Source organism: Stegastes partitus, unplaced genomic scaffold (assembly GCF_000690725.1).
Source record: "Stegastes partitus isolate 25-593 unplaced genomic scaffold, Stegastes_partitus-1.0.2 Scaffold261, whole genome shotgun sequence".
NCBI classification, from domain to species: domain Eukaryota; kingdom Metazoa; phylum Chordata; class Actinopteri; family Pomacentridae; genus Stegastes; species Stegastes partitus.
Genome location: NW_007577992.1, coordinates 35,510 through 61,873, shown reverse-complemented (window position 1 = coordinate 61,873; position 26,364 = coordinate 35,510). Strand labels below are relative to the sequence as shown.

General features: G+C 45.1%; 1 protein-coding gene across 2 annotated transcripts in view; it reads left to right on the top strand.

The window, feature by feature from the left end:
• Nucleotides 1-26,364, top strand: part of fbrsl1 (fibrosin-like 1) — a 311,753-nt gene that overhangs the window by 265,316 nt on the left and 20,073 nt on the right. For both annotated transcript variants that reach the window (XM_008282164.1, XM_008282163.1), the window contains exon 7: nucleotides 10,458-10,506. In XM_008282164.1, the coding sequence (XP_008280386.1) occupies nucleotides 10,458-10,506 (49 nt within the window). The remainder of the gene's footprint in view (nucleotides 1-10,457; nucleotides 10,507-26,364) is intronic.

Sequence of the window (26,364 nt, the reverse complement as noted above, 5' to 3'; positions counted from 1 at the left end):
AAACAAGCACATGTTTTTGTATGACTCGGCTAATTAAACCAGTCATTAGGATGGCTTTAGACAGTCGGTAGCTAAAACAGGTTTCTGTTTAAAAATGCAGACAAGTCAACATTTAGGAGGTGTAATTGTCAGGTTTGTTTTATTGACAAGAAACTAGTTTTTTAAGGCAAGCTGGCATTGTGATAATGAGCTGTTAAACCTTACTTCTTCCCCTACACTGCAAAAAAAAAAAATAGCATCAATTCAATGCATTATTTTACTCCAATAACGTCACAGGAGCCAATGTACTGGAAGTGAAAATGGCTGGCCTTTGCATGTGATTTGGCGTCCTTTTAGCTCATTTATTCTGCTCATACACAGAGACTCACAAGAAAAACAAAGCTTTTAACAAGTGCTAAGATATTCATTGTTGCCATCATGAACAAGCCCAGAAAAGGGTATTAGTGCTCCAGGGAACATTCCTTGCCTGTTGTTTTTTCTTTACACTTGAATAATTTAAGCAGTTGCATGTAAGACAAAGTTGCATTCACTTGCTTCATTATATTTTAATCCAGAGCAAATGATGCTCTGCATACACTTGGCATGGCCAACAACGTTTAATAGTCATCTCTGCAGTGATTGCTCATAAATCTGCGCTGGCAATGCAAACACATTAAATATATCCTCCTCACTCTGCTTTTCTCTTCCGTCCAGGGATTTGTGTTCAGATGGATGCCAGATCAAATTCCTCCACAGGTGCTATGTTATTATCAGAGATAACAACCAGTGGGTTTACACAGAGTTCACCAGGGCTCGTAAATGAAGCACAGCTCACAGAACAGACAATTACAACACATTAGCATGTTATAATTGTGCAATTACGAGATTACTAGGTTGCAGGAAGTTCTCAGTGATGATTGAAGTAATCTTAATGTTGATAAAATTGACCTCTAGCCCAGTATGGATTGGCTGTCAGCCCTCTGTATGTGACACTATAAGCCACAGATATCATAAGTCTATTCAGTTTATAACTGCTACCTCTATAGTTGCAGTAACCAGTGATCATAGGAGTTGAAAAACACCACTAACATGACCATTGTCAAGGTCAGGTCACAGTGCGGTGTGCTAAAATGATGTTACACAGTAAGTGTCAAGTCTAAAGCCGTAAGCTCTCTCACAAGATCTCTGCAGTTGTCGCGTTGGCGTTAAACTGGCTTGTGCTGGATTCCCAAATGGTACACAGTTAGCTCAGCACCTCCTCCATCATCTCCTCCCGTACAGAGCAAAGCTCCTGGCATGTCCCACTGATACGTCCTGATATGTCATCATGGTTATTTATATGCTCCCACCCACCCCACATTAAGTCACACATCTGGACCGTCGGTGACAGAAGAGCTCGGGTGCTATGTCGTGTCATGAAAGGGATGTAAGGGGAGGTGGAGCAGCTCAGTTTAGGCCCACACTTTTCCATAATAAAGACTCACAGCATGCCTGACTGCAAACACTGTGTTCACTTAAGAAATACAGGCTGCGATGATATGGCAACATCAAAATCTAAAGGATGCATTGCTGTGACAAAGCAGTGGGCGTACTGTGGGCTGCTGGAGTCTGCGTTCTATATCGAACACAATACATTCAGTCCACCAACAGAACAGATCTCAGAAGCAGCTTATATCCCAGATACTGAATGCAAGAAAAACATCCAACAGCGACTTCTCTCTGTGTTTGGTGAAGACATGAAGGTCTGTCTGTTGTCACAAGCGCTTTATACTGGACACAGTGACCCCCGACAACCATCACCGGCATTCTCCCCCCTTTATAAGGGCAGCTGAGTGGTGAAGGCATTTCTAAAGGTGACTGCCTGAGCGTTGGGTGTCCTGTCTAACCCTGCAGCGAGGCCTCTGGGAGAAGCTTAGGTTACAGCTGCCAGAAACCTGAGGCCTGATGTCTGCATCAAAAGTAAATTCCACTTAACGTGCCACATCCCTTTCCAACATGGCCTGGGGGCTTTAGAGGCCGGAGACTCCTTTATATAGTGCATAGCGTGTTTGTTTATGCTAGCAGGGTGGATAGGGTGCCTTAAAGTGGGATGGTAGTTTGAGACCAAAGGGATATTTGGCAACATGTGCCAGTCTTCCCCACCACATTTCCAGTTTTCCACTCCACCACTTGCCACTTCCTGCCCACCTCTCCCTCCCCCCTTTTCATTCCTTCGCAGGACAAGTGGCTGTATTGATCCTAAGAGACCGGTCAGCTTTTATGGTTGCAGCTGACATGAGCTGGATACCAAGATGAATTCCTAAATGGTCTTTACCTCATTTGTTTTGGTTTTGGTAATTTAAGAGAGCTGCTGTTATTGAGCCTGTCACCTCCCCAGCCCAACCCATTGATAAATTGTGAGCTCAGCAGATAGCAAGCCTAAAGGTCAGAGGTCACGGGCTTCTAGTGTGTACACGGTTTAGGGATTAGTAAGCAGTGGGATGCAAAATGACTGTTGTGTTGTATGGAGGCTGGTGTGTAGAGCCTAGATCCCCCGTAGTTTTCCTAGCCCAGAGTCAGAATTAAACTCCCACTGGTATTAGAACAATATTTATTTGTGTTAGAGGGGAGGTGATTCATATTACTCAAAATCACTGGCATAGTACGAGCGAGATCTGCCTCTTGCTGCGCATTTTTTCCTCTCATTAAAGGTGTCCGTGCCCAGAGGAGCAAACCAATGCCTACCACACATTTCCATGTAGTGCCAGCTCTGCCTTTTCTTCTCTTTGTGCGCCGTCTTTCGCTGCAGAAGAAATTCGCCATGTGTGGGTTGAGGCAAGGGAAAGGGTCACAGCTTTTTTATCGCTGCATTATTTAAGATCCTGCCGAGTTTGTTTTTTTCCCTCTTAGCAAATTCATCCAAGTCAAAAGCACACTGCAATCTTAAGAGAGAGGAAGAAAGAAAGAATGTAACTTGTGTAGCCCGAGGTGGGCTATGACTCACCTAGACATTGTTCAGATGGAGTGAGAAAAAAAAAAAACACAAGTTCAATAGGAGTTTCTATTGAGCAGTGCTTAAAGCCACCTTTCTCTTAACAAGCTGCAGTGAGAGGTGGTTTGCCTACCAAGCTTGCCTGCAGCTCTCCGCAGGGCGATTATGTCACGGCGGGCCAGTCAGAATGATGTGTATCTCTCTGTTAGAAGGCAGCTCTACTGCAGCAAAGGCTCTGACTAGGAATATTATTATTATCTCCTCCAGGATCCTCTCCACAGCAACAACGGTGCCGCATTGTGAGAGCTCTGGAGAAAGCTGTTTTTGAAATAATCCGCCTGTCTGTTATCCTGCCTCTCAGACAATAACATCCAGAAAGGCTTTTTTACTTTCCACCACCCACACTGACAATGGTGTAAAGGCTTTACAACAAAAGGATGATGTGGATATGGGGAGAGTGAGTTTCCGTGTCCTGTCCTATCATACCTTCTCACAGCGGCCCACAGGGAGCCGGGATTTGGTTGTGGCTGTTGACCAGCCAATCAGGGAGCAGTGAGCCGTGTCTTAAAGGGATATCTGCCATCTCTGCTGCCGCGAAGCCTGGAGAGCCAAGAGAAGCTATCAGTGCTCAGATCTATATCAGGGCCAGGGAGTAATGACGAACAGCCCCCTGATTCCACCGGGAGATTACCTGAGGTTCTTATCGCCGCTGGCACACATTTTGACATTAAAAAGGAAAGGAGGCCACGCCCTTTTCACAGTCAGCTGTGCTGCACCGAACAGAACTAGTGCTATCTCCTGCTTTTGTCTTTCTGTCTCCCATTGCCTTTATCTCTCTGTCTTTCTCTGTCCATGTCCGTGGTCTCAAGCAGGACTTAACCTCCCCCCCACTGCCTGACCAATGAGGGGAACCACACATGCTTTTAAACCACCGAGCTCAGATCTGGTGTTGCATTAATTGAGTTAAATGGATTGCGAGGGTCGAGATGATTTGTCTGTCGGCTTTTATTGCTGCAATTTAGACTGTGCCTCATTGCATTATGCCACTTAATGAGAGCCCTTAGCAGCTGTTTTGTCTCTGCTGGTATTAACATGCACAGGTTCACTTAACAGGAGAAAGTGGGAATGTGCTAGCCCTAATTTCCAGCAATTTGTAGTTGTTAATCAACGGGAGCCACTTTTACAAATGCAATTTCCATCCCATACCTGTTTTGCATGTCCTTTTTTGTTACTCTGTAGGCTTGGAGATTGTGATTTGTGACCTCTTCCATCCTTATACCCCCACCACCAGCCCACCTCCATCCTTCATCCTGGGCCCTTGCGGGGAGTTTGAGCAGGTCTGGATCCTCTCTGGTGAAATATGCCTTGTCCTTTTTCCTTCATTTCTCCTTATCTGGTTAGTGCTGGCTGTGGGCCTGCTGCGGCGTTGATTTGTGACCCTCTCTGTCTGCAGCATCGAAAGGCTTTAATGCAATGCGTGCCTCTGCCCTTCTCCCTACTGATGAAACAGGCCCCTGCATTCCCCTGATAGACTGCTAATTTGTATACTAAACTGACAGGCAGCCGTGATAAGGGCTAGCAACTGCTGCGCAGCGAGGGAGGGGAGGGAGGAGTGGTAGCGCGGGGTGCAGTAAGCGAGACGAAGGGTAATATTTTACACAAAGCTCAAGCCCCCCTGCTCCTCTCTCGGCATTCATTTCCCTGCGTCTGTTGCTAGGGGGAGCAGGAGCAGGAGTTTTCAGGCTTGCCCTCTGTCATACACACATATGCGTTATACGTGCCGATGAAAATGGCACTCGGGGCTAAGTAGAGAAAGGTTTGTGTGTGTTTTGCGTGCGTGCAAGGGGGGAGACCACTCGATTCTGCGCGGTCACTATGGAATTCATTATCATCTTAATGATGCTCCACTTGAGGCGAGTATCTGTCGGTTGACAGTTGCGTGGGACGTTTCATCTCTCTTCTCCATATACCCCATCGTGCTCGCTGGGGGTTTGCAGTCTTGCTGGCCCACACCTGTTCTGACAAGCAGGCGGTGGCGGCTGCGGCGATGGTGGTGGGTGGGAACTGGAGGAAAGGTAGACAGTGTCTGTTCCCTGCCCCGCGAATGCATAGCACCGCTGTGACTTATAATAAACGACCACTCAGGAGGTCATTAAGTTTCTGGAATGGCACGAGGACAAATGCAGGGGAGATAATTAATTTGGTGTCTCCCTTTGCAGCCTGGGAGCTGTAGGCCCACTGTGCATGTCTAATGCAGCATTTATTGCAAAAGGAGCTTTAGCGGACATCTGGGGTGAAAAGGTGACAGTAGTTGAGGACTCTTGGTGGGCGCTGATAGAAGTCTTTATTGATGCCACTCCCATATGAGGAGAAAAATCACACCCCTGCTGCTGTTTGACTGATGGGTGTTTCTGCCATATGTGCACTGATTACGCTTCTATATTTAAGTGTTGGAGGTCATCGTGTGACTTTTATGCGTAGAACAAACCGAAATAAGCAAATCAGTGCAAACATTCAAGCATTTTTCTTCAGCAATAGTTGTGCACCGAAACAATAATCGCAATGGTCGAACTCAAAAGAAAAAGTTTTGCTCAAAACAAAAAAATATATGTGTAGCGCTCGGAAAAGAGATGGAATACAGGACTTCAGGTGACAGTAAGTGGAAAATTGAAAGAGAGGGCAGTGAAGGAGGAAGCTGACAGTGATGAAACACCAAGCAGGGAAGCAAATTAACAGTGTGTGTATGTGTGTGAGTGCAGGTGGGAGGTATGGTAAGTGTGGACCCAGAGACAGACAGGTTCAGCGGGGATAATTGAGAACCTGATCATCCATGCCAGAATACCTGCCCTCTTGCCCCACTCCCTTTTCTTCTTTTTCCTCACTCTCTTGTTTTTTTTCTTTTCTGTTTTATGCCACCCAGTAAGTCCTTTCGTGCCATTGCCACCAAGACATTTGACCCAGTCGTCTGTCAGGAAAGCATGGATAACAGCGTGCTGTGTTTGTTTCCTCTGCTCTATTATCTGTGATTATGCAGTAGGACAACATTCTTTCTAGCTGTACCCGCACTGATGGGTGTTAAGTTGACTTTCATTTGTGTGTATGTATCGTTTTATATAAGTGATCATCTTTTGCACTGCCCAATAAATTGGTCTTGGTATTGAGCTGCCAATCATTTCACAACAGTTGCCTCTTTAAGGGAGGGAACTGTCATTTTGAGAACTTGTTGGTTCACATTTGGTTTGTGGTATATACGTGTTAAGATTAGCCGCCTTACCACTTGTCCTGCAACAGTCTGTCAAGAACATAGCATGTGCCAAATGACTCAGAACTAAATTGTAATTATAGTCTTTACAGGCATAAGCCCACAACAAAGCCTACTAGCAGGTTTCTTTGTTTTCACACCACAGCTGTTGTGATAGCACTGCCAGCTTGTGTAAAAAATTATATCTCAACCAAGGAAGGGAAGGACTCTATCTCCTTTACAGGCATGGGAGGAGACTTTATTAGGAATTTGCTTGTATTTAGTCTAGGTTTACATAACCTGGCTGCAGGATTTCTTCCTGTTTGGAGATCATTTGCTTGGCTCTAAGGTATGCAGAGCGTGCAATAGGAGCTCTCGGATCAAAGGTAGATGGAAGACCTGGGGATGGTTTGATATAAAGCAGGGGAGGGAGGGGTTCTGTGGGTGGAGGGAGCTGTAGAGGAGAGAAAGTGGTCTCTCAGCAGTCTTTACTAAATGAGGTTAATTGAATCTGGGTAATTGCTGACCTTCCTGTCTCAGTGAAATCACAGCCTTAACTGATCAATGCTTTTCATAAATTTATGCCTCAAGGTCATTCAGTTGATTATACTGCCCTCCCTTACTGCCTGCATCGCCTCGCTCAGTTGGCCCATTGTGCAAAAATTAAGCGTGGCAGCATTTTAACACTAAAAGAATGCAATTAAGCTTGTCTCAGATTTTCTAAATTAATTAGCTTGCTGTGTTGTTAAGTAAAAGCAATGTGGACATGGAAAATTTTCAAAGATTTTTTTTTTCTAACCCTTGCTGTGAAAGCAAATGCATTTCGCCTCGCAATAAATGTCTCACTTACTGCACGGAAGGTTTTCTGCCTCTCTGCTCTCCCTCCGCGGCTGTGCTATTATCTGGAGATTTATGTAGCCAATAAGTCACTGGTGTGCAGGGAAGTTGGGGACTTTTTAAAACAAACAGCGGTGTAATTTGTAATTTGGCATTCCCTAAATCTGGGAATTATGGTTCTGCATGTGGCTCTTTAGGGAGTTTGCACTCTGATGGTGGGTTTACTGGCCCAGCTTCCTCCCTGGACTCCTTCTCTTTCTTTCTCCCTCTTGTTCCTTTTACGCCTGCCGAGGAAGCGGGAGGATTTCACAGCTGCTGAGAGCTGGGCCCCGGCTGGGCCCTATGACCTCCTTCTTGCTTTTTCCCCCTCCCTCAGTCTCACTCCCTTTTTTCTCCCTCTCTCCAGCAGTCTCTTTCCTCAGGGAGCTCTTGTGTGGCTCAGAGGAAGCTGAATCATAAAGCATGGCTAATGAATAGAATAGGGAAGGAAAGCTGAGGCCTGCTGACGGCCCTCCAGAGAGGAGGCCAGGCCCCTGAAGCCCCAGGCTCAAATAGCAGACGGCCCCCTCAAAGGTCAGGCTTCCTGCGGCCCGCTCCAAGGGCTTTTGGCTCCCAGGCAATGTGGCTTGAATTTCCCCCATTATTTTTTTTAAATGGTTAAATTTCCCTGTTTCCTTTGGAAAACCTGGCCTTTGCTCCTCTTGTTTTTCATTGTCTTCTCTTTCTCTATATATATATTTCCCCTCTGTCTCATCTTTCCCTGTCTGTTTTTAATGGCAGACAGGGTTGCCTCAACAAAGAGAGTGTGAAGAATTTGTTATACATGACCTCTGCACACCACAACCGCAGGCAGCTCAGACTGCCAGCAGCACAGCCCCGTGAAAAAATGTCAACTTGACCAGCGAAACCCAGAAAGTTCTACACAAACAACAGCCAGCCAGATCGGGGCTGTGCTTTGACATGCCTTTTTAAGAAGTGCTTTTGCAAGCCGGCCTTGTAATTGTGGATTATACGACTGACTCATGCAGACTTGGCAGGTGCAAAACACAGCATTAAAACCTAAATATTGGTTGTTGCTGTTACTTGGAATACATTTGGAATATAAAACAGCTCGCTGCACACTGAAAATTGCTAGAATAGAAATAAGGAGATCTAGGTCATCTTGGCACATGGTAAACACAGCGTTTTCTGTTCTCTTTCTCAGGAACATGTTATGTCTGTCTAGTTCCTCGGATAACCGCTGGGGTCATAACAATTGTTTTAACTGTTACAGTGAGTTATGGCATTACCTACCCTGTCTTTTTTGGTTTTGTGACCCTGTGCCACGCTAAGCAAGTCCCTGAGCCAGCTCCCGTGTCCATTTGACAAGCTTCATTTCATTCTGAGCCCATATTTTTCTTCCAGGGCCTCCGGGGCCATGATTCAAGGCTGAGGTTGTGCTGTTGCAGTGCTGAGGCTTGGTACTGGAGCGTTTAATATCGTCCAAAGCTAACAAAGAGCCTGTGTTGTAGCCTGGCGCCCCGGTTATGGGAGACTGAAAGAGGGCAATGCACAACACTCTGTCTTTCCTCTATAGTCTTTCACTTTGTCTACTGTAGGGAGGAAACAGGAAATATTTCAGTTCAGCTGGGTTTTTGCACTCTTTTGAATGTTCCGCTTATCAAGACTCAACTAAAGAGGTGTTATTGACATTTTCTTATTATATTTACACTAGATTAGCAAGGTATCTTTAACATTCTAGTGGACCAGTCTTTCTAAAAATACTGCTGTTCATCAATCTGCTTAAAATATTACTCCCTTGAAGAATCTAGTAATATCATGTGTTCATGATTCAAATCCAGAATTCCCATCTGTCAACAGAAGCTTAAAGCAATTGACTCATTATCGTTGTATCACCATCGCTGACTTTCTGTGGAGTGTAGATGCTGTAGAACTTGACTTACTGAAAATGTATTTGTAGATGCAACTGTTTAAATCGACTTTTAGGTCTTCCCTTAAGGTTTCATACCTGTATTTTATGTGCCTTCTGTGCCAATAAATCAAATTGGTGAGAAAATCCGCGCTTTCCTTGAGCACTGTTGTGGTTAATGCTGAGATGAGACTTCAAACATTGTTCAGAACAGTAACACAGTGGCAGTGAAGGAGAAATTGGGAGGTCTTGGAAAGAAGAGGACGTCCTCAAAACACTTTGGAAGAACTATCAGGGATGCCAAGGACAGCCATCTGTGTTTACAAAATCATTTGCTTTCTCTTTCTGTCTCTGTCTCTCTTGTGCTCACTCTGATTCACTGTTCATTCTTTACATATGCTCCCTTTGTGCCGCATAAAATACAAGCGTGCCAGTTAAGGACACTCGGGCCCTTTGGGTGGAACATATGTTCGGCTCTTGCAGCTTTTTACAAGTCTGCAGATCTCAGATGAGAGGAGCTAGAGCAAAGGGAAATCGTGGCTTTAAACAAAGCCCCTATATGGGCTGATATTCCAGGCCGTGGAGGATTTTCATTGTTAATATTATCTGCCGAGCATACAGACTTTTTTTGCTGCAGTATTTCTGAACAATGCCAGGTTCTGTGTAGATTTACTGCTTTTCGGTCATAATGTTTAAAAATGTCCTGTCTGGTCAGTGAGCATGCGTTCTTGCAAAAATGTATGGTGTGTTTTAATTTTGGTGTTGCTTGCCAGAATACACATATCCATCTAACGCAGAGAGGAACATACCTTGCAGTGTTTAGTCTACAAGTCTCCACTATCACTTCATAGTCAGATGCTTTTCTCTTGCATGCAACCACCATTTGGTGGTGACTGCTCACAGTCAGTCACATCAGCCACCTCTGTAAGTGTCATATCATCGGTTAACTTCCCATATGGGCTGATATTGTCTCTGATATTGAGTTAGTGAAAGAAATATACAGCTTTTAGGGTAGAATTGTATTCTATTCATGAGATATGCAATTCCTATGAAAAATAATGCAGAACAAAATGCGATTTCTGAGCGGCAGCGTGTACGCAGGAGCCTTTGTGCTCTAATGCTGTATAGCCATCTTACTGACTTCCTTGTCTTTGACAGCATTTCTTTTAAGGGTTTTCAGGTGGCACAACAGTGCCACCTAATGTTACCTCATCAGGAAAGAGCCAGACAGGGACCATCTGGTACAGAGGGAGCTCTTCTCGTTGGCTGATTTGAGACTGTTGATTGACTGTATAATGCTGTGTGTGGGAGCTGAACTTTACCTCCAAGCACTTGTAACCACATTTGTGGCTGAATAAGCCTTTTACTGAGCAGGCAAAGTATGTGCCGGTGCCTGCATTAGTTTTGATGAATTACCTTAAATTATATGAGTCAGTTTTCCTAATAGGAGTGACTGTAGTTTGTCAGTGATTCTGCTCATCAAACAAATCCGCTAAAGGTCTGCCTTCTTGTTTTTCCAGGTGTCTGATGTAGGATCAGAGAAGCTCTTTTCCCCTACCACACCCAAAGGTAAGAGCCAGTCTGTTTTCTGCTGCACCCTTCCAGTCTTTCCTCTTCTGCCTCATTCACACACATAACAACAACTGGGCTTTGCAAATGAGTCCAATTGTCCCTCGCTCTTATCCCTCGCTCCCATTCAGATTTAAATGTCAGCAGACATAAACAAGGTCTGGTGACTACATATGCATACATTTTTTCCTGGGTGCAGAGTGGCGTTTCTTGGACGACCCCGCCAAAGGCTTAGCCCTCCTACATATTGGTTCATTAGAGGGGATTTAGAGCCTCCCTGCCACATGCTCCCACAAATGGGAACTTCCCCTCAGGCAATACAAGCTCTCTGACAGCAGGCCTGGACCATAATGGATGCCAAAGGAAAGCGAGAGAAAGAGCTTTGTCAGCCCCCCAGACAACGCGAACTCTGTGTGTGTGCATTCACATATGCACATTTGTGGATTATAAGGCTTTGCTTTTTGTGCGGTATGATCATGCATGATTTCACATGATTTTGTGCATTTTTTGTGTTCGTGTGCACCCAGCGGCATACATGTGTGGGTATATTTGGCATGTCACTGACACCATGTGGGCATAGACTGTTGGCTGCACCTGTGTATTTGCTACATGCAATGATGCTTGGCAGGTCAGAGCAGGGAGAAAGGTGTCAAGCTGTGGATGCAGGGAGGCAGAGCAGAGAGGAGAGGCTCGATCAGCCTAGTAGTGACAGATAGCAGCATGGAGACCATGTCCCCCCAGGGCAGGAACCAGGAAGGAGGCCCATTAACACAAGCTGTGGGAGAAGGAAGTGGATCTCCCCAACAGAGTAAGCTATGGCCATATGAGCAGAGTTTTGTAGGGGGAGGGTATGTGTGCAGGACTCCATAAACACATGAGCGCGATCATTTGTATTGTTAAAAATGTTGTCATATGAGCGTATAGATGTGTCACAGATATATTCCATTCTGCGTACCTTTTGTGTCTAGTACTTCTTGAAAATGGTGAGGAAAAGTTTGGAAAATTGTAGGAATCAGTGCAGCCAGTTTTGTATTCCATCTTGGGTGTAGCATTGCACCACAGCTCTGATAATCATAAATTAGAGGTTTTTTGTGTATCTCCATTTTATTCACCTCCACATCAGAGCATTCACTCTGAAAGCATATAAAGGTGTTGCTTAGTTTAGCACAGTAGCTTTGACTGCTGAGTGGAAAAGCATGGCTGACAAGCAGGAGAGAAACCAGGCCTGCTGGCTGTATGATGTAGATGACCTGTGACCAGCGTCGGCCTCATGAAACCTGCCTTCACAATGACAATGACTTCCAGACTTGCATGGTTTAGAAAACAACTAGACCGCGTCCGACTCCATCTATTCTCCACCAGGCTGCTGAACTGCTGCTGTTGTCAGCTGTCAGGGTGTTGACTTATTTTCCCTGCATGCTCGTACAGAACATGGCTGCATATAAGCAGACCTTGCCATGGAGAACTGATAGTGCAGGCACATGCACAGCTACTGTCAGACACTCCTCCCTGTTTCAGCGGGTGAAGGAAGGGCTCTGTGGATCTTGCTAACGTGCACGCAGGGCTGAGGATTAGATCCCTGGAATTACATCCAGGCAATCCAATCAGAGTCTCTTCTGATTATCACACAGATCAACCAGATCTTGTTTGGGTGATGTAGAAGAAGGGCACCAGATTAGAGTTGGGGGTTTGAAAGGGTGAGGCAGAAAAAAAATCAGCAGTTTGATGAGGTGATTTGGTGATGATGAGGAGGAAGTTGCCACGCTACAATGGCAGAGCTGCCAGCCAGCTCTCATCTCCCATTCCAATGTTGTTGTTTGGAGCTGTAATGGATTCTAGGACAGTGTTTGTTTTTGGCCTAGACTGGTTTTTCTGTGTGTGTATATAATGTGTGTGCAATACAGAGCAGCCCACAGGCTGTTTTCCTCTGGTTTAGAATGCAGCGTATGTGTCCCATTACCGGTCTCGCTCACGGTCCTGTGGGACTGATGAAAAGCTTGCGTTCCTCTGATCACCAGGCCTGTCGAGCTGTTGGCTGGGAGAGTCTTAGACAGATGCATGCACACCCACACATTCACACACATACACACTCACACACACATAAACATTATGGCACACATAAATATATAATGCTGTGACCATGTTTGGCTTGTACAATTCGCCAGATAATGAGTGTTTCTTTTACTTTTACCTCTTCTGTGTTTTTTCAGCGTTGTGCTCCTCTCTGAACTTTATTTTGGTGAGCAGTTACAAGTACAAACAGTTGAGGTTAAGTCTAAATTGTACACAGGCCCGCAGTCTGTCATGTTAATGAAACGGTTCAGGGTTAATAGAGGAGAGGAAAGACCAACATTGTAATCAGTGATGGCGGAGCACTGTAATTATGCACACAGAACAGGGTTTTGGGCAAAACCCAGACACCCCTGCCTTCTTTCTCTCATATTTACTTTTCATCATCTCTGCATTGCTTGCCTGTTGACAACCTGTTATAGATACAAGCCGACGGTACTGATAATAGCACAAACTAATAGTATCTGTAATAGCACAGCACACACTGTGCAATTCTCTTTGGGTGTTGTTACCCAAGAGCTACCACAAGTTCTGCTGAATGTCTGTCTGTGTTGGTGGTTATAATGTAGGAAAGTGCAGCAGAGGGCAAGCATTATCTAACAGTTATTGGTTTTTGTTTATTTCCTGTCTTAAACCTCCTGCAAATTATTGATTTCCTGGAGGATGGCATGTTTAAGTAAAAGCGCTGTGAAGCCTTGTGCTCCACTCAGGGCTACTCTTATTGAATCGCAGGTCAGAGTTTACTGTTGTCACTTGCTAGAAGGCGAATGAGAAGCTAAATGTAGCTGCTGAGCATGTACAGGGCACCTCCACAGAGCACAGATAAACACTTCACTGGTAGGCCTTCTTATGACATTTCACAAAGCTGGGCCTATGGATGTGGTGGGGAGTTATCACCTAGCTGTCAGCAGCTAGAAATATCTGAGAAGAACACTTAGGAATCTGCACTGGCTATGTTGAATGTTGCATCTGTGGGTTTTAGAGCAATAAGTACAGTTGAGGCACCGTGTTTTACTGCCCCCTTCTCCTCTGTGAGGTCCTGTTGTCTTAGCGAAACGCAAACCTGCCGTGGTGTGATGGTAAACCCATGCGGTGTGCTGTCCACCGGAGAAACCTGGGGCATCTTGGGATAGCAGGAGAAAGATTGGTAGAAAACCCATTTCTGAAGTGGATTTGTGCCCTTGTAATCCTGATTAATTTTGACCCGTTGTGCTCATTTTAAACAGAGCATTACAGTAAGCGTGAACACAGCAAGCTCCGGGGCGAAACCAGGAGCTTAGCGGCTTTGGGAGGCTTAGCTGCAGATGGCATTTTAAGCCGGACTTAATAAATTGTTTCCATTAAACTTACCGGCCCACACATACTGGATTAGACCAGTGGAACAAAGGAAGAGGAGAGCGTGCAGACGAAGAGGAAGGAGGGGAAAAAAAGCACACAGAACTGCCATCATGCACATCTGAGTCTGTTAACATCTCTCTGAGGCCAAATGAAAGGTGAAGATGAGGTTACTGTAGTGTTAAGGGAGAGAGAAGCTTTTGGACATGAATGCAAAATACACTCACTTTAGATCCCGTGCTCGTCAGGGATGTTGGACCAATTTGCTTAAATGACATAGAAGTAAACAAACAAAAAAGATGCATAAACCATTTAGCTTGGCAGTGGATTTAGGGCTTATCCTCTGACTGTTTATATATAAACACATTAACAGTGCTGTAGCTTAAGGATTTAGGATCTGCCCATACCCTTGCTTTTTTTTTTTCTATGGAAGCTTTTTACTCATATATCCATCTGCTATTGTGGGAAATCAATTCCTTATGGTAGAACCCCGCCTCTCGCCTCTTCTATCCTCAGTCCGCCTCCGCCATACCTCCTTCCCCCATCGGCTCATGGCTTGCTCCCTAAGCTCTCATTATGTGCTACACAGTCCAGGGTCCCTGTGTCGAATCGCTAATCAACCACCCTGTCTGCAGGCCTGCTCTCTCAATAGGTGCTGAGTGGCCTTTGTTCCACCGCTGCTGTTTGCTGCATGTCAATAAAAGAGCTATGGTCTCTGCTACCTCCCTCCTCCACCTCGCCTTCCCTTACCTGGGCCAGCAGGAGCTACAGGCCTGCAGTGGAGGCTTACATAAAAATGAAACACGTCTCACCTGCTGGATTGTGAATGCCTGAGAAGGGGGAGGAAGGATGGTGATTGGAGCGGGAGCAGCAAGGTCAGGGGCAGAGGGATTGAGGGCAGCTCAGGCATAGTGAAGTAGATGAGAGAGCATGTTTGTATTCGGCCGAGCAGCTCTCCTCTGGCCAGGTCAGTGTAATGTATCACTAACCTCGGTGGCCGGCCTGACTGTTTGCAGCCTCTCACCCATTAAATAATGAATGGAGGTTGACCCTCTGACCAACTAATCAGCTTTTCACCGCCGTCGAATCGGGATAGAGTGGAGGTGGACGGAGAGTGTGGCCGGCTGGCTCGCTAGCAGCCAGTGCTGGATGACTGCAGGGCAGACACGACATTGGAAAAACATAAGGATGCAAAAAGGCTTCACGCAGCCAGATTAGCAAAGGCTAGGAATTGAAAGCAGCCATCACCGCTGTGGAATCTAAGCCTGGTTAAGCTCACCTCAAGTACCTGCAGTGATTTGTTTGACAAATTCCAGACAGCTTGCAGGAAATACTTGCGTTATCAGAAAGACCAATGTTCCTGTATTGACATTGCACTTATGTGAGGATCAGGGTTCGTATGTGACGGGCACATGTACGAATAAGGGTGCTGAGAGTTGGTCGTTTGGGTGGCAGAAAAGAAACCACCTCTGTTGCTACTAACACCATCCCACTTGTTAATGAGCTTGAACAGCAGCTCATGTGTTCCCTCATTTGTTTTAAATATTAAAAAGGTACAAACTCCTCGCAGAATACAGAAGGCAGATGGGTTAGCTAACACCCTGAGTTTAGGGAGACAAAATACTTAGGAGGAATTGAGAAAACCAAAACATGACTTGTTTCTTTATTAATCTTTGGGTTATTACTGTTCACAGCCACAGGACAGCTTATGAGCTGAGTGATTTGTTTTTGGAGAAAAGGGCTGATATTAATGCTCCCTTTATTGATAGTGCTAATGCTGTTTGTGCAGCCATCCTTGTCGGAAAGATGAAAATAAATAGGGGGAGCTCAGCGGAGATAAGACACGTGTTTAATTATTAATTGAGCCATTACTGACAGAGATTGCCTTTTTTGATTTAAAGCAGGAAGGCCTGCTTCAGGGACAGAAAAAGCAATTACAGAATTCCCAGCTTGCACCGCCGCTGCCCATCGTTCAACATACGCTGCGAGAGAGGAGTGAAAGGAGACAAAACGCTCACACACACACATGCGCTCACACACATCCTGTCACACTGCGGTGTTCCATAAATTATTTTAATTCTTCTTCAATATTTATAGCTTTTTAAATTACGATTACATCGTCATGTAGTATTTATGTAGAGTGGCAGGCAGTCAAAGGGACCAAACCACATTACCCGCAACTCCACTGTGGTCTGGCACCTTGAAAAGCTGACTGGAAGAAATCGTTGGAGTTTCTATGATGCAAGAAGTGATGTCAAACTGCACCAGCTTTTACAAGCTGCTTGTTTTCAAAGGCAGTCCTGATTTTCTATGCATGGCAATTAGCTGGCTTGTAAAGTCATTGCTGATATGTCATGCTAACCCCCTGTGCACTCTGTAGCCCCTTTAGAGCACTATTGCGTCCATTAGAAAAGTGTCTTCTCTGTGCAAAGAGCCTAGTGTGCATGAAATATTAACTCAGTCCCCCTTCAGAGCATTTGGCCACTGCTGGTTGAGTTTCATTCGTGAAACAGAGACTCTGTCAGATACTCCGTGTATTTCCCTCTCTTGTCTGCGCTGGCCGTGATACGTAAGGACGCTTGACACCTGTCAGTCAGTGCTATCAGTCCCTGTCATCTGTGTCACTGAGCCCATGGGTGGCGATCAGCTATTGTGACAGAAAATTGGAGTCGCACTGACGGCTGTATGTGTGGCTTTGTGTTCATCGACTGAATATGGATTCCACTTTAACCGTGGAAAGGCAGCAGCTACAAAATCACTAAAGGCCATGAGGGACATTTAGGATAAGTTGTCAGGGACATGACCAGCATTTTGTCTGGCACACTTGGGCGTGCCATCTCTATTCTGCTGTTCACGCTGCCTCAGATAAAGTCAAAGCGAATGCACTGAGTCACTTCAATACTGTGTAGCCTCAATACTACCTCCTCTCACTTTCAGAGTTGTTCAGCTCAGGTTAAATGTTAATATCGCCAGTTTATTCTGGTCTTTCATGCGCAGGATTCCTCTCACCTACTACACCTCAGCTACCACGCCATCAGCTTTGTGCACTTTGTACTCAGGGGGGGAAAAAAAGTACACAAATTTTTGTTGTGGATGCGACCCGGAGGTGACACCTCAGGCAACATTTTTTTGTGCAGCCTTCAATAGCGAGCACACAGCAGGAAGAGGGCATTCACAGTGTTGAAACCTGGAAACGGGACTACCGTGGCCCATAAAAAAGGTTTAGATATTATTTGATTTTTTTTTTTTTCTTCGTCAAGCTTAGGGGCCAAAACACTACAGAGAAGAGATATTTTAATAAATTACTATTAAAAGCAGCAAATGGACATGTTGAACCAAACATTTAGCTTCACTATGAACCAAGGTCTTAAGCATGTATATGGAGTTACTTCTTGTAAAGTAATCTGTAGGTCCTGCAGGTAGTTGTCCAACTTGTGAAACACAGGTTGACTGTCATCTCAACACAGTAGCGACATTGCATTAAATAGATGAAGGCTACTTGTTATCTTTTATTTTTTGTTTAGGTTGTTTTTTTCAGGGGAAGGGAAGAATTTAGAGAGGATAACTCTAGAGACCAGCAGCTCTCATCACATCTTCTGTCTAATCTTAATCCGCCTCCTCCTCCAAAGAAAACACAGCCAACTGCATTGTCGAAAGCCTTTTCATTGTTTACTTATGAGAATACATGACCAGCGTCTTGTCAGTGCTGTCAAGCCTGAAATGTAAAGCGTGTCGGCTCTGATCACTTGCAGGTTTTCTTGCTTTTAATCCTTTATTCCCAGCTCCAGTCACTCTGCCAGAGAGAGTGGGTTTTTCCCCCCACCCTGCATTTGTTTGAAGATCCCAGTTCCTCGCTATGTGCGTTTTAAGCTCATCTGTGTTGAGAGGTTCGGAGCCAATGTTGTTTGCAGATGAGGCTGTAACGCTCATTGACAAAGCCAGATGGTAGGCGATTGTGGCCAAACACGACGCTTGGATAATGTACAATCGCTGGCAAGGGGACAGTCGTCAGCCTAGATGGATATTACAAACATGCTTGTAATGGATTGGACATTTTGGGAAGCAGTTCACACGGGCTTATAAAGATGGAAAAACCATCGCCAGGAACAGAACGGATGTAAAATGCTTCAGATTCCATGACAGACAAGGACATCCAAGTATCAGAAGAATGTGCCAGAGTATTGAGGGGAGAAAGGAGATGAACCCAGGAAACAAGATCCCAAATCAAACAGAAGTATGAGCATGCCATATAAAGTATTTTCCAAGTATTTCCAGATGGGTGGTCCTCCCCCTAGTGTTTGTTCGGTATTTCTGAGCCCTTTACCTTTCTAGTGGTCGCACATTAGTAATCATGTTTCTGTCAGTGGCTTATCAGAGCCGCTCTGTCTACGAGCAATACCGCAGGCTTGGACTACTACAGTAGGTTTGACAGAAGGCTGGGTTTGGAGATAGAGTCTGGCTATTAGCCTTGACCCCAGCACATGGTGAAAGATGTAACTTGACACGCACTGCTGAGAAAGGGCTTGTGTTCGGTCGTGTATTTCACCGGACGTGAGTGCCATTAATCGTCTGTGTTTGTTAACAGGCACGTGGTAATGCACTGAGACAGAAAGGCCTGCATTTTTTTAGGGATGGTTAAGAAAAAAAAGAAGAAAAAAAAAGGAACATGCACAGTGTGGTCTCTTCCAATATTCAAGCGGTCATCTGTTTGGCTGTTGTTTTTGGCTACCGGTGAATTCCCTGCACTGGGCCCTATTGGTGGGGCCCCAAATGGCCTCTGACTGACTGTAATACCCCATTCAGCAGAGCATGGGCTCCAACCTCCCTGGCTGTTGGGTTAGCGCCGCTGTGTTGAGGGGGTGAGCAGCAGGACTGGGATTTCACTGGTGTTTGTTTTGGGAAGGAGCAAGAGGGATTGTTCCAATGTCACACGAGCCATGGAGAGATGTGTACAGAGTACTAACAGCAGCACTGACCGCAGTTAGACTGATACATTGTATTCCTGATATTTGCATGTAAAATGCTATTTTAAAAATATATAAATATATTTAAAAAGTACTCGTAAGTTTTTCCACTTCTGCATAAAGCTGCTGAAGTGATTTCATATGTTGCAGTAATGCTTCATAACTTGGAGTCAGGCTTTTGAATTATGCATCAATGCACTTTAATATTTAAAACAATACAATTTTAACAGTTAATCTTAATATTGGCACTTTTAATAGGGTTTCTTTTAATCTTGCAAAATCAATTTTCATCTGCAAAATCTTTAAATTCTTCGACATTATTGCCAGAGAAATGTAATATTATTTAAATAAATTTGTAGCATTAACTAAATGGCACTTATCCCGAAGCTCAGCCCAACATTATGAGACTTGATGTTCACATTCAAAAGGCCACATCTGTTAAAGCCCAACTGTGTAGAACTGCATCAAAAGCGTGTCTGCCTGTGTTTTAGGAAAAGATCAATATATAGCCATCACTATCGCTAATGATACAGGTATCGGCTCATCAACTGTTGCATGCAGGGCAAGTGCTGAAGTGCCTGGGGCTCCTTATCAGCTGCGGCACACTGTATTAGCGCACAGGGTCGGCGTACGCTGACCTAATCCTGGTAGCAGGTGCCACCAGAGCCGAAGTAGAGTGGACATGTTTTCAGGGAGGATGAGCCATCTGGGTCTTGATACTTTATGGTGCTTAAAACACACTCTCAAGTGTGACACTCCCAGCACTTACCTTTTAGCTGCGCACAATAATCAAAGCGCTGGCTGCTAAAGGGAGAGAGAGGAGGCTTTCAGGAGAATTTACAGGGTCTGATGTGGTGTGGAGTCTCTGTTTCGACATGGATTCACGAAACAGTCAGACACACTTGGCGGTTTGATTTTGATTCCTCTAACTCCTTCAGTGTTGTTTTTGTCATATGGAGTCTGAAATATGTCGAGCAGAAAAGAAAGTGTGTTAGTTTTGTTTTGTTTCTGTGTTTTTTTGCTTTTGTGCCAGCCCGCCTTGCTCAACACTTTTCTGGGGCCTTGTGTTGTTTTGTTTTTTTGTTTCTTTTTTTTTTCTTCTTGGTGTAGTCTGTTTCATCTCGCAAGCGATTTGGCTCGTTTCAGAGTCCAATTTCGCTGTTGTTTCACCGTGCGCACCCCACCCACCCCCCCTACTCCTCGCAGACATACTCACATTCACACATTTCCCCAAACTGACACGCTGCCTTCACACTCCAAACAAATCAATTCTTCACTTGCTGCACTTGGAACACCAGACTGAAATGCGGCAGCTCATAGCAGCCCTGAAAACGTGCAGGCTGTTGTTAATGTTCCTTGTCCACTACGGCTCAGGCAGGCCAAACTCAGATCCTCCTGCCTCTGTGTGTCTGTGTGTGTGTGTGTGTGTGTGTGTAGGTGTGTGTGTGTGTGCTGCTTTCTGCTGGTGTGTGTGGCCTGGGCTTAGCAGAGACGGGAGCAGACGGTGGTGGGTTTAGGTTAGCAGCAGCACTGCGGGTCAGGATCCAGGCCTTGTCTCCATTAGTTTACTTGACACAACTCTGTCCCCTCTGCTCTCTCTTCCCTCTCCTCTGCCTTATTAACTAACCCCTCTCTCTCTCTCCCCCCCTCTTCCTCCTCCAGTCTGGGTCACTTTATCCCTCTTTCTCTGTCATGCTCCCTCCCTCCAATCAAGAATGATGAATGAGGTGCAAGAAAGGACGGCGAGTGTTTACGAACCTGATACACCCTCCAATTGTCACTCTTCTTGCGGTGTTGAAGAACACGGTGGCTGAGGGAGGGGGGGCTTTCGAGAAGACTTTTGTGTGTGTTTGTCTAACTAAGCTCTGCACGAGAGCTATTTCAAACATCTCTACCTCGGCCCTCTAAGTGTGTCATCAGTCTTGACATGTAATTTATCGAAACACCCCCCCAGTTCCCCTCCAAAAAAATAGAAGACTCTGACTAGAGAAAAACATTTTTTCAAAGTCGTCACTTTTGGATATCACAAGCTCTGACTGCTGCAGCAAAAAAAAAAAGGCTTGTAGTTCATAAGAACACAGCTCTTCTGGCATGGAGCCATTAGTAGGGGGAAATGGCAGCCCTAGTCTAGTCTTCAACAGCTGCTGGGTTTCCATCTGTAAGCCTAATTACCCAGCAGCACCCCAGGAGCAGCTCTGCAGCAGGATCCTCCTATAGAAGTGGCATTGATTACATCAGTGGGTCTATAGTGGACAGTGTGTTTCCCCGGAGGCCTGCATATATGTGGAACTTAACCCTAAGTGCTTTAATGCACACTGGGGTGCTATCTTTAAATAAATAGTCAACTAAGATCTTCAGACCCTATCGCGTCCACCCTTCCCTGTGAAGGAAATTTGATGTATACCAACATCATTTACAAAACCTCTGTAACTGTCTGAGTGCATAAAATTGTCAATGGCAAAAGAAAATTACTTTTAAGTGGTCAAACTATAGTATATTTTCGATATACATGCATTTATAGTCAGCATTGATGCTGTGGCTCGGGTCCGAGAGCTCACAGGATTGGAGGTTTGATCCCCGGCTCCTGCATGCCAAAGTGTCCTTGGGCAAGACACCGAACCTCAGGTTGCACTGCAGCTCTGCCACAGTTGTTGTGTAAGTGTGCGTATGAATAAAAAAATATTCTGAAGCACTTCAAGTCCTTCTGAGGTAGAACAGCGCTATTTAAGTGCAGACTATTTACCATTGAAGGAAAAATTGCCAAACTGCTGGTAAATTATAGCTCAGAATGTGAAAATCTGTTGCTTTACATCATAGTTAATTGAGTAGCTTTGGGTTTTGAAGTGCGATTCAGACGAGGATGCAATTTGAAACATTTTAAAGACAGTTAATGAAACAAAATGCATTGATAGATTAATAAGTAATAGAAAATGCTTGTTATTTAAGGCTCTAGGAGTGGATGTTTTTTTAAAAAGTGCATTTGGAAAATGTTAGTTTTCTTGATCCACTGAATCATCTACATGAAATCTGAAAATGGTAAGCTTACAGTACATTATTTTTGCTGCAAGTGGCTTGCTGGTGCTATGCACTTTAAAGTAGGCTGGTAGTTGGGCTGCACAATATATTGTTGAAGGACTGACATCACAATGTGCTAATGCATGCAGTAAGGCAGAAGGAACTCAAACCCATCATGCCATGACTTCTTTTGCTGCTTTATACAAAAAAAAATAAAAAATCTGTACAGTTTTGATTCTACACAGTTAATCTAAAAAAGAAAGTCTGTTAAAACACAATTTATTTCAATTTAAGGGTTCTCAGACACGGAGTTGTTTTAAATTTATTTAAAAGAACAAGAGTTTGTTGACATGCATTCTCCATTTGTGCACAGCAAAATGAGTGAAGACCAGGACACTGAAAAGGTAGATTTCGTTGCAGAAAAGCATCATCAGAAAAGACAATGTTGACCAAAAACTCTCTGCAGAATCTTGCAATTGTTACCACCTCATGATGCAACGCAGCTTTTTTGTTTGTTATTTAAATCAGCACTGCAAAGCTCTGTATGATTAATTCCAACCCAGATGCCCTTACCAGGGTTACACCAAAAGAGAAAGGTTCCAAAGAGCTTTTTTCAGCTTTTTTTTTTTTATTATTAAATCTTTCTTCAATCTTTTTACACTCGCCTCCTAAATCACACCAAATATTCTAGAATGATTAAATCTTTCCTAATGGGGTTATTTAAGTCATCTGGTGTATACTCTTATATACGTATCGTAGAAAACCAAACACCGCAATATCAGTTTTTTTCCATTATTGTGCAACCTCTTGATTGTTTCAATGTGACATTCCTGAGACGTGCTGTAATGTACAAAGTAAGAGTTGTTTCACTGACGGGCTCTTGAATGATTAGAGCAGCACCTCTGGGCTTTGATCGTCATAGTGAAGACTAGAAGCTCTGGCCTGTAATAACAGGATGCTTCAACATGTAAACATGACAAGACAAAGAAACATGGTGGCTGATTGATGATCTAGCTGTCTGGCAGTTCTTCATGAAGAGGTATTCGTTTTTAGCCACCTTATGGAACATCACCATTCGACAAAGCTAGCTGCCTCAGCATTCTCGGCCGTCGGCGGGTGTTATCTGACATTATGAAAATGGCTGCTGCATTTGCATGAAGCAGGTGAGCGGCTCAGGCGGCGTCTTAGTCTAAACCACAGCTTGCGATACTCACACCGACAAACCCCTGTATCTGAAAAACACTTGAGGAAATGTGATATGTCGGCAGAGATGTTTGTCCTACCCCTTTCATTGCACTAAACTGCAGCGGCTGCATATGTCAAAACAGTGAATGAGGTATGGTGAACGGTTCAGAGCTGTCAGCTTCCGATTGTTGCTTTGCTTTCAGAGTGGGGAGTGGAAATGGAGATGGAGGAGGAGGAGAAGAAAAACATGCAGGCTCTTTCAGCCTACTGTCATGCCACTTAAGATTTGTTGAAGGATTTTCACCCAGCCATTTCCATCCCATTGAGAAGTAATCAGTACGGCACTGAAAGATAATATTATATCCACTTAGAGGCATGTGGGCTTCATGCATGTTCATACATGAAATGAGGCTGGGAAGCAGTGCCTCTGTTTACATTGCTGAGCACTCACTCCCTCCATTTCTGCTTGGACTTGACGCTTCCTGGCAAAAGCTCCCTGTCTTTGTTTCTCTCACATTCTTTCTCCTTCTCTCTTTCATTGCTACCTCCTTCCCTTCCATTCTCTGTGGATTGTGAGCCAGCTGGTGGGCTAATAGAGGATGCTTTCCTGTGGGGCACCAAAGTGATACTGTTCAGGCGTTATGCGAGCTTAAGTAAAGCTGACACGCTGCTCAAGAACTACAGCCCACACTGAGCTCCACGGCAGCCTGTGGAGAGATTCTGAAAAGGTCTTAAAGGTATGGGAGACACAGGGAGGCTGCCACTGTCCTCCCACCGCTGCGCTGTGATGTGGGAAGCAGGAGTTAAGTCCTTTATTAGAAGTGGCAGGCGTTGTCTCCAGTCACCTCGATAATTGCAGCAGCACGTCCACCGCTATAATCAATTGAGACAGCTGCCGCTGCGGCGTTCAAGTCCATCAGGCAGGCGTGTCGTGCTAATTAATGAAATGATAAGGCTAGTGCTTGCAGCATTGCACAAATAACTCCTGAAGGCTCCCCTGCTTTTCAACACAAAATTTCAGCCTTAAAGTTCACATCCCTCCTCCCATTCCCCTGCATGTTGGCTGTCTGTCCACAGTGGCCTCAGGGTAAGAAGGGTCGCCGGGGTTGGTGATGGGTCAGTGACAGTGAAAGGGGTCAAATTCCAGGCTGGCAGGGTGGGCCGTGTCAGAGGAGCCATTAGACTTGAGCTTTTCTGTTGAAAGTTCCAAGATGTCCACCCTTTTATTTAGGAGAGCCCAGTGGCACTGACCTTAGACGACCCAGCTGTGTTCATAAGAAGCTGAGACTGATGGCTGTCCCAGAGCACAGGAGCTCTGCTGGAAGCAGCTCAGCAGGGGGGGATGGGCATGATGCACACTCAAGGAAGTGTGAGCATGAAGGCGTCTTGCTTGTCTGCAGCACATTACAGCCAGGGGTTAATGATGGCTTAGCATTGCTTTTGAAGCACCACTGGACCATGTATGACATAAAAGGATTTGGACAGTCAACATCCAGGCCTCTGTTGTTCCCTCTCTCTCTCTTTTCTTTCCAATATAAATATGTGCTCCCCGCCATTTGCCTCCCATCCACAATAATGGCATATGTGCCATGAGAGGTGACTGGCATATGTGGTCCTGCACCATATGGCTAGAGTTTGAATTGGGATCTGATATGCACAGGAAAAACTGATTCATCCCTCAGCTTGAGCTGCCAGCTCTCTGAAATGAACATTAGGTTCTCGATTTATGCCTGGACTTTGACTGTAAACGTGTTACAGCTTAACACCCGTCCCCGTTCTGGTGCCATCCACTCCTTTGTCAGCTGCAGCAAAGAGACAGAGAGAAATAATTGAAACGTGCCAGCTGTCCCCACTCTTTAGCTGTCTTGGCCAGCTTTCTCCTCGTCCACTCCCCCATTAACATCTCTGAGTGATTTGCAAAAACGTCGCCTTGGCTCCCCTCGTTACCAGCTTGGAGATGCTTGAGGCAGATTAAATAGTGTGAGGGAAAGCAAGCCGTTGCAAATTTCTCCTATGATTTTATTATTAGCACAATGATTCAACACTGCGCAGCCCTTCTGTTCCTCTCATACAAAATCATTTTGTTGAAATCACCCCGCCTTTTTTTTATGACTGAGTACCTCACGGCAATGAAGTGTTGATTGGCAAGACTGCGGTTTCCTGCCTTCTGCCAGTATCTGTTATAGCCATCTTCCACAGTCACTCACTCGTGAGCTAAGCCTTGGCTCTGTGCAGATTGCTTGTCTAGAGAGGTACAAAAACCAAATCATTGTGAGCTCAACCGTCAAGAGCAGCAGAATATTCTGTCATCCAGAGCCAGCAGGAGACGGATCAAGGCAGCGTGCATTTTCACATACCTTCTGCATCCTCTAACGTCTTTCAGCAGATATGCTGCTTTATTTAAATATCTGTCTGTTCATGTCCTTATTTTATCAGTGCCCTGACTGTTTATGCTTTGGCAAAGCCGTGAAGGGAGTGAACCGCAGTGTTTGCCTAGTAAATGAGAACACCCAGTGGCCTTAAGCTTCTCGTAGCCCCAGACATCCCCTTGTCAGAGGGAGAATTTGCATATTCTCATATCTAATCTGAAAAGGCTTTTTGCATACAGGTTCTGTTTCCCTGGCTGTTGTATACACTGGCATCAGTGTCAGCAGTGAGCAGGTAATTTATGTAACACACTTATTTGCATGCACAGCATTAGTTTGCTGAGGGTTTTAGTTGGAGGCCAAATGAGAATATTCGCAAGAGCCCTCGTCTCATTCATGCGGTCGTCGGGTCCATTTGCAGGTAGCCAGGTGTGTGTTTAAACTGGTTAAAAAAAGCTTCAAAGTCAATGACTTTGAAAGGCTTGTTTTGCAACTCAAAGCATTAGAGAGCAAAGTGTGTGCAGTGTTTTTCTTCCGGGTTTCCTCATTGTGTTCTCTGCACGGCGTGTGTCAACACACCACGCTTTAGAGGGATATCCTCGTCACACGGAGGAGCTTTGCTTTCCTTGGATGATGACAACCAACCCCATCCTAGTCCAGCACAGGGCCAAGCAATTCCAAACTGGTCCAAGCCATCCAAGCCGAGCCATCTGGCTGCGTAAAGGCCACATAGGACCTGAGCAGTGCCAGCTCTCCAGATGTTCCACAGGGACAAACAGGGTCACATGTGAAGGATATCGACGGCAGAACAGCTGTGTAGCGACACTGTGTTCACCTCGGATTCCCCGTTGGACACATCAGTCATCACCAGCAAATCCAAGCGGCTTGTTGTCCGTCTGCTAGCTTAGTCCCTGTGTCCCTCC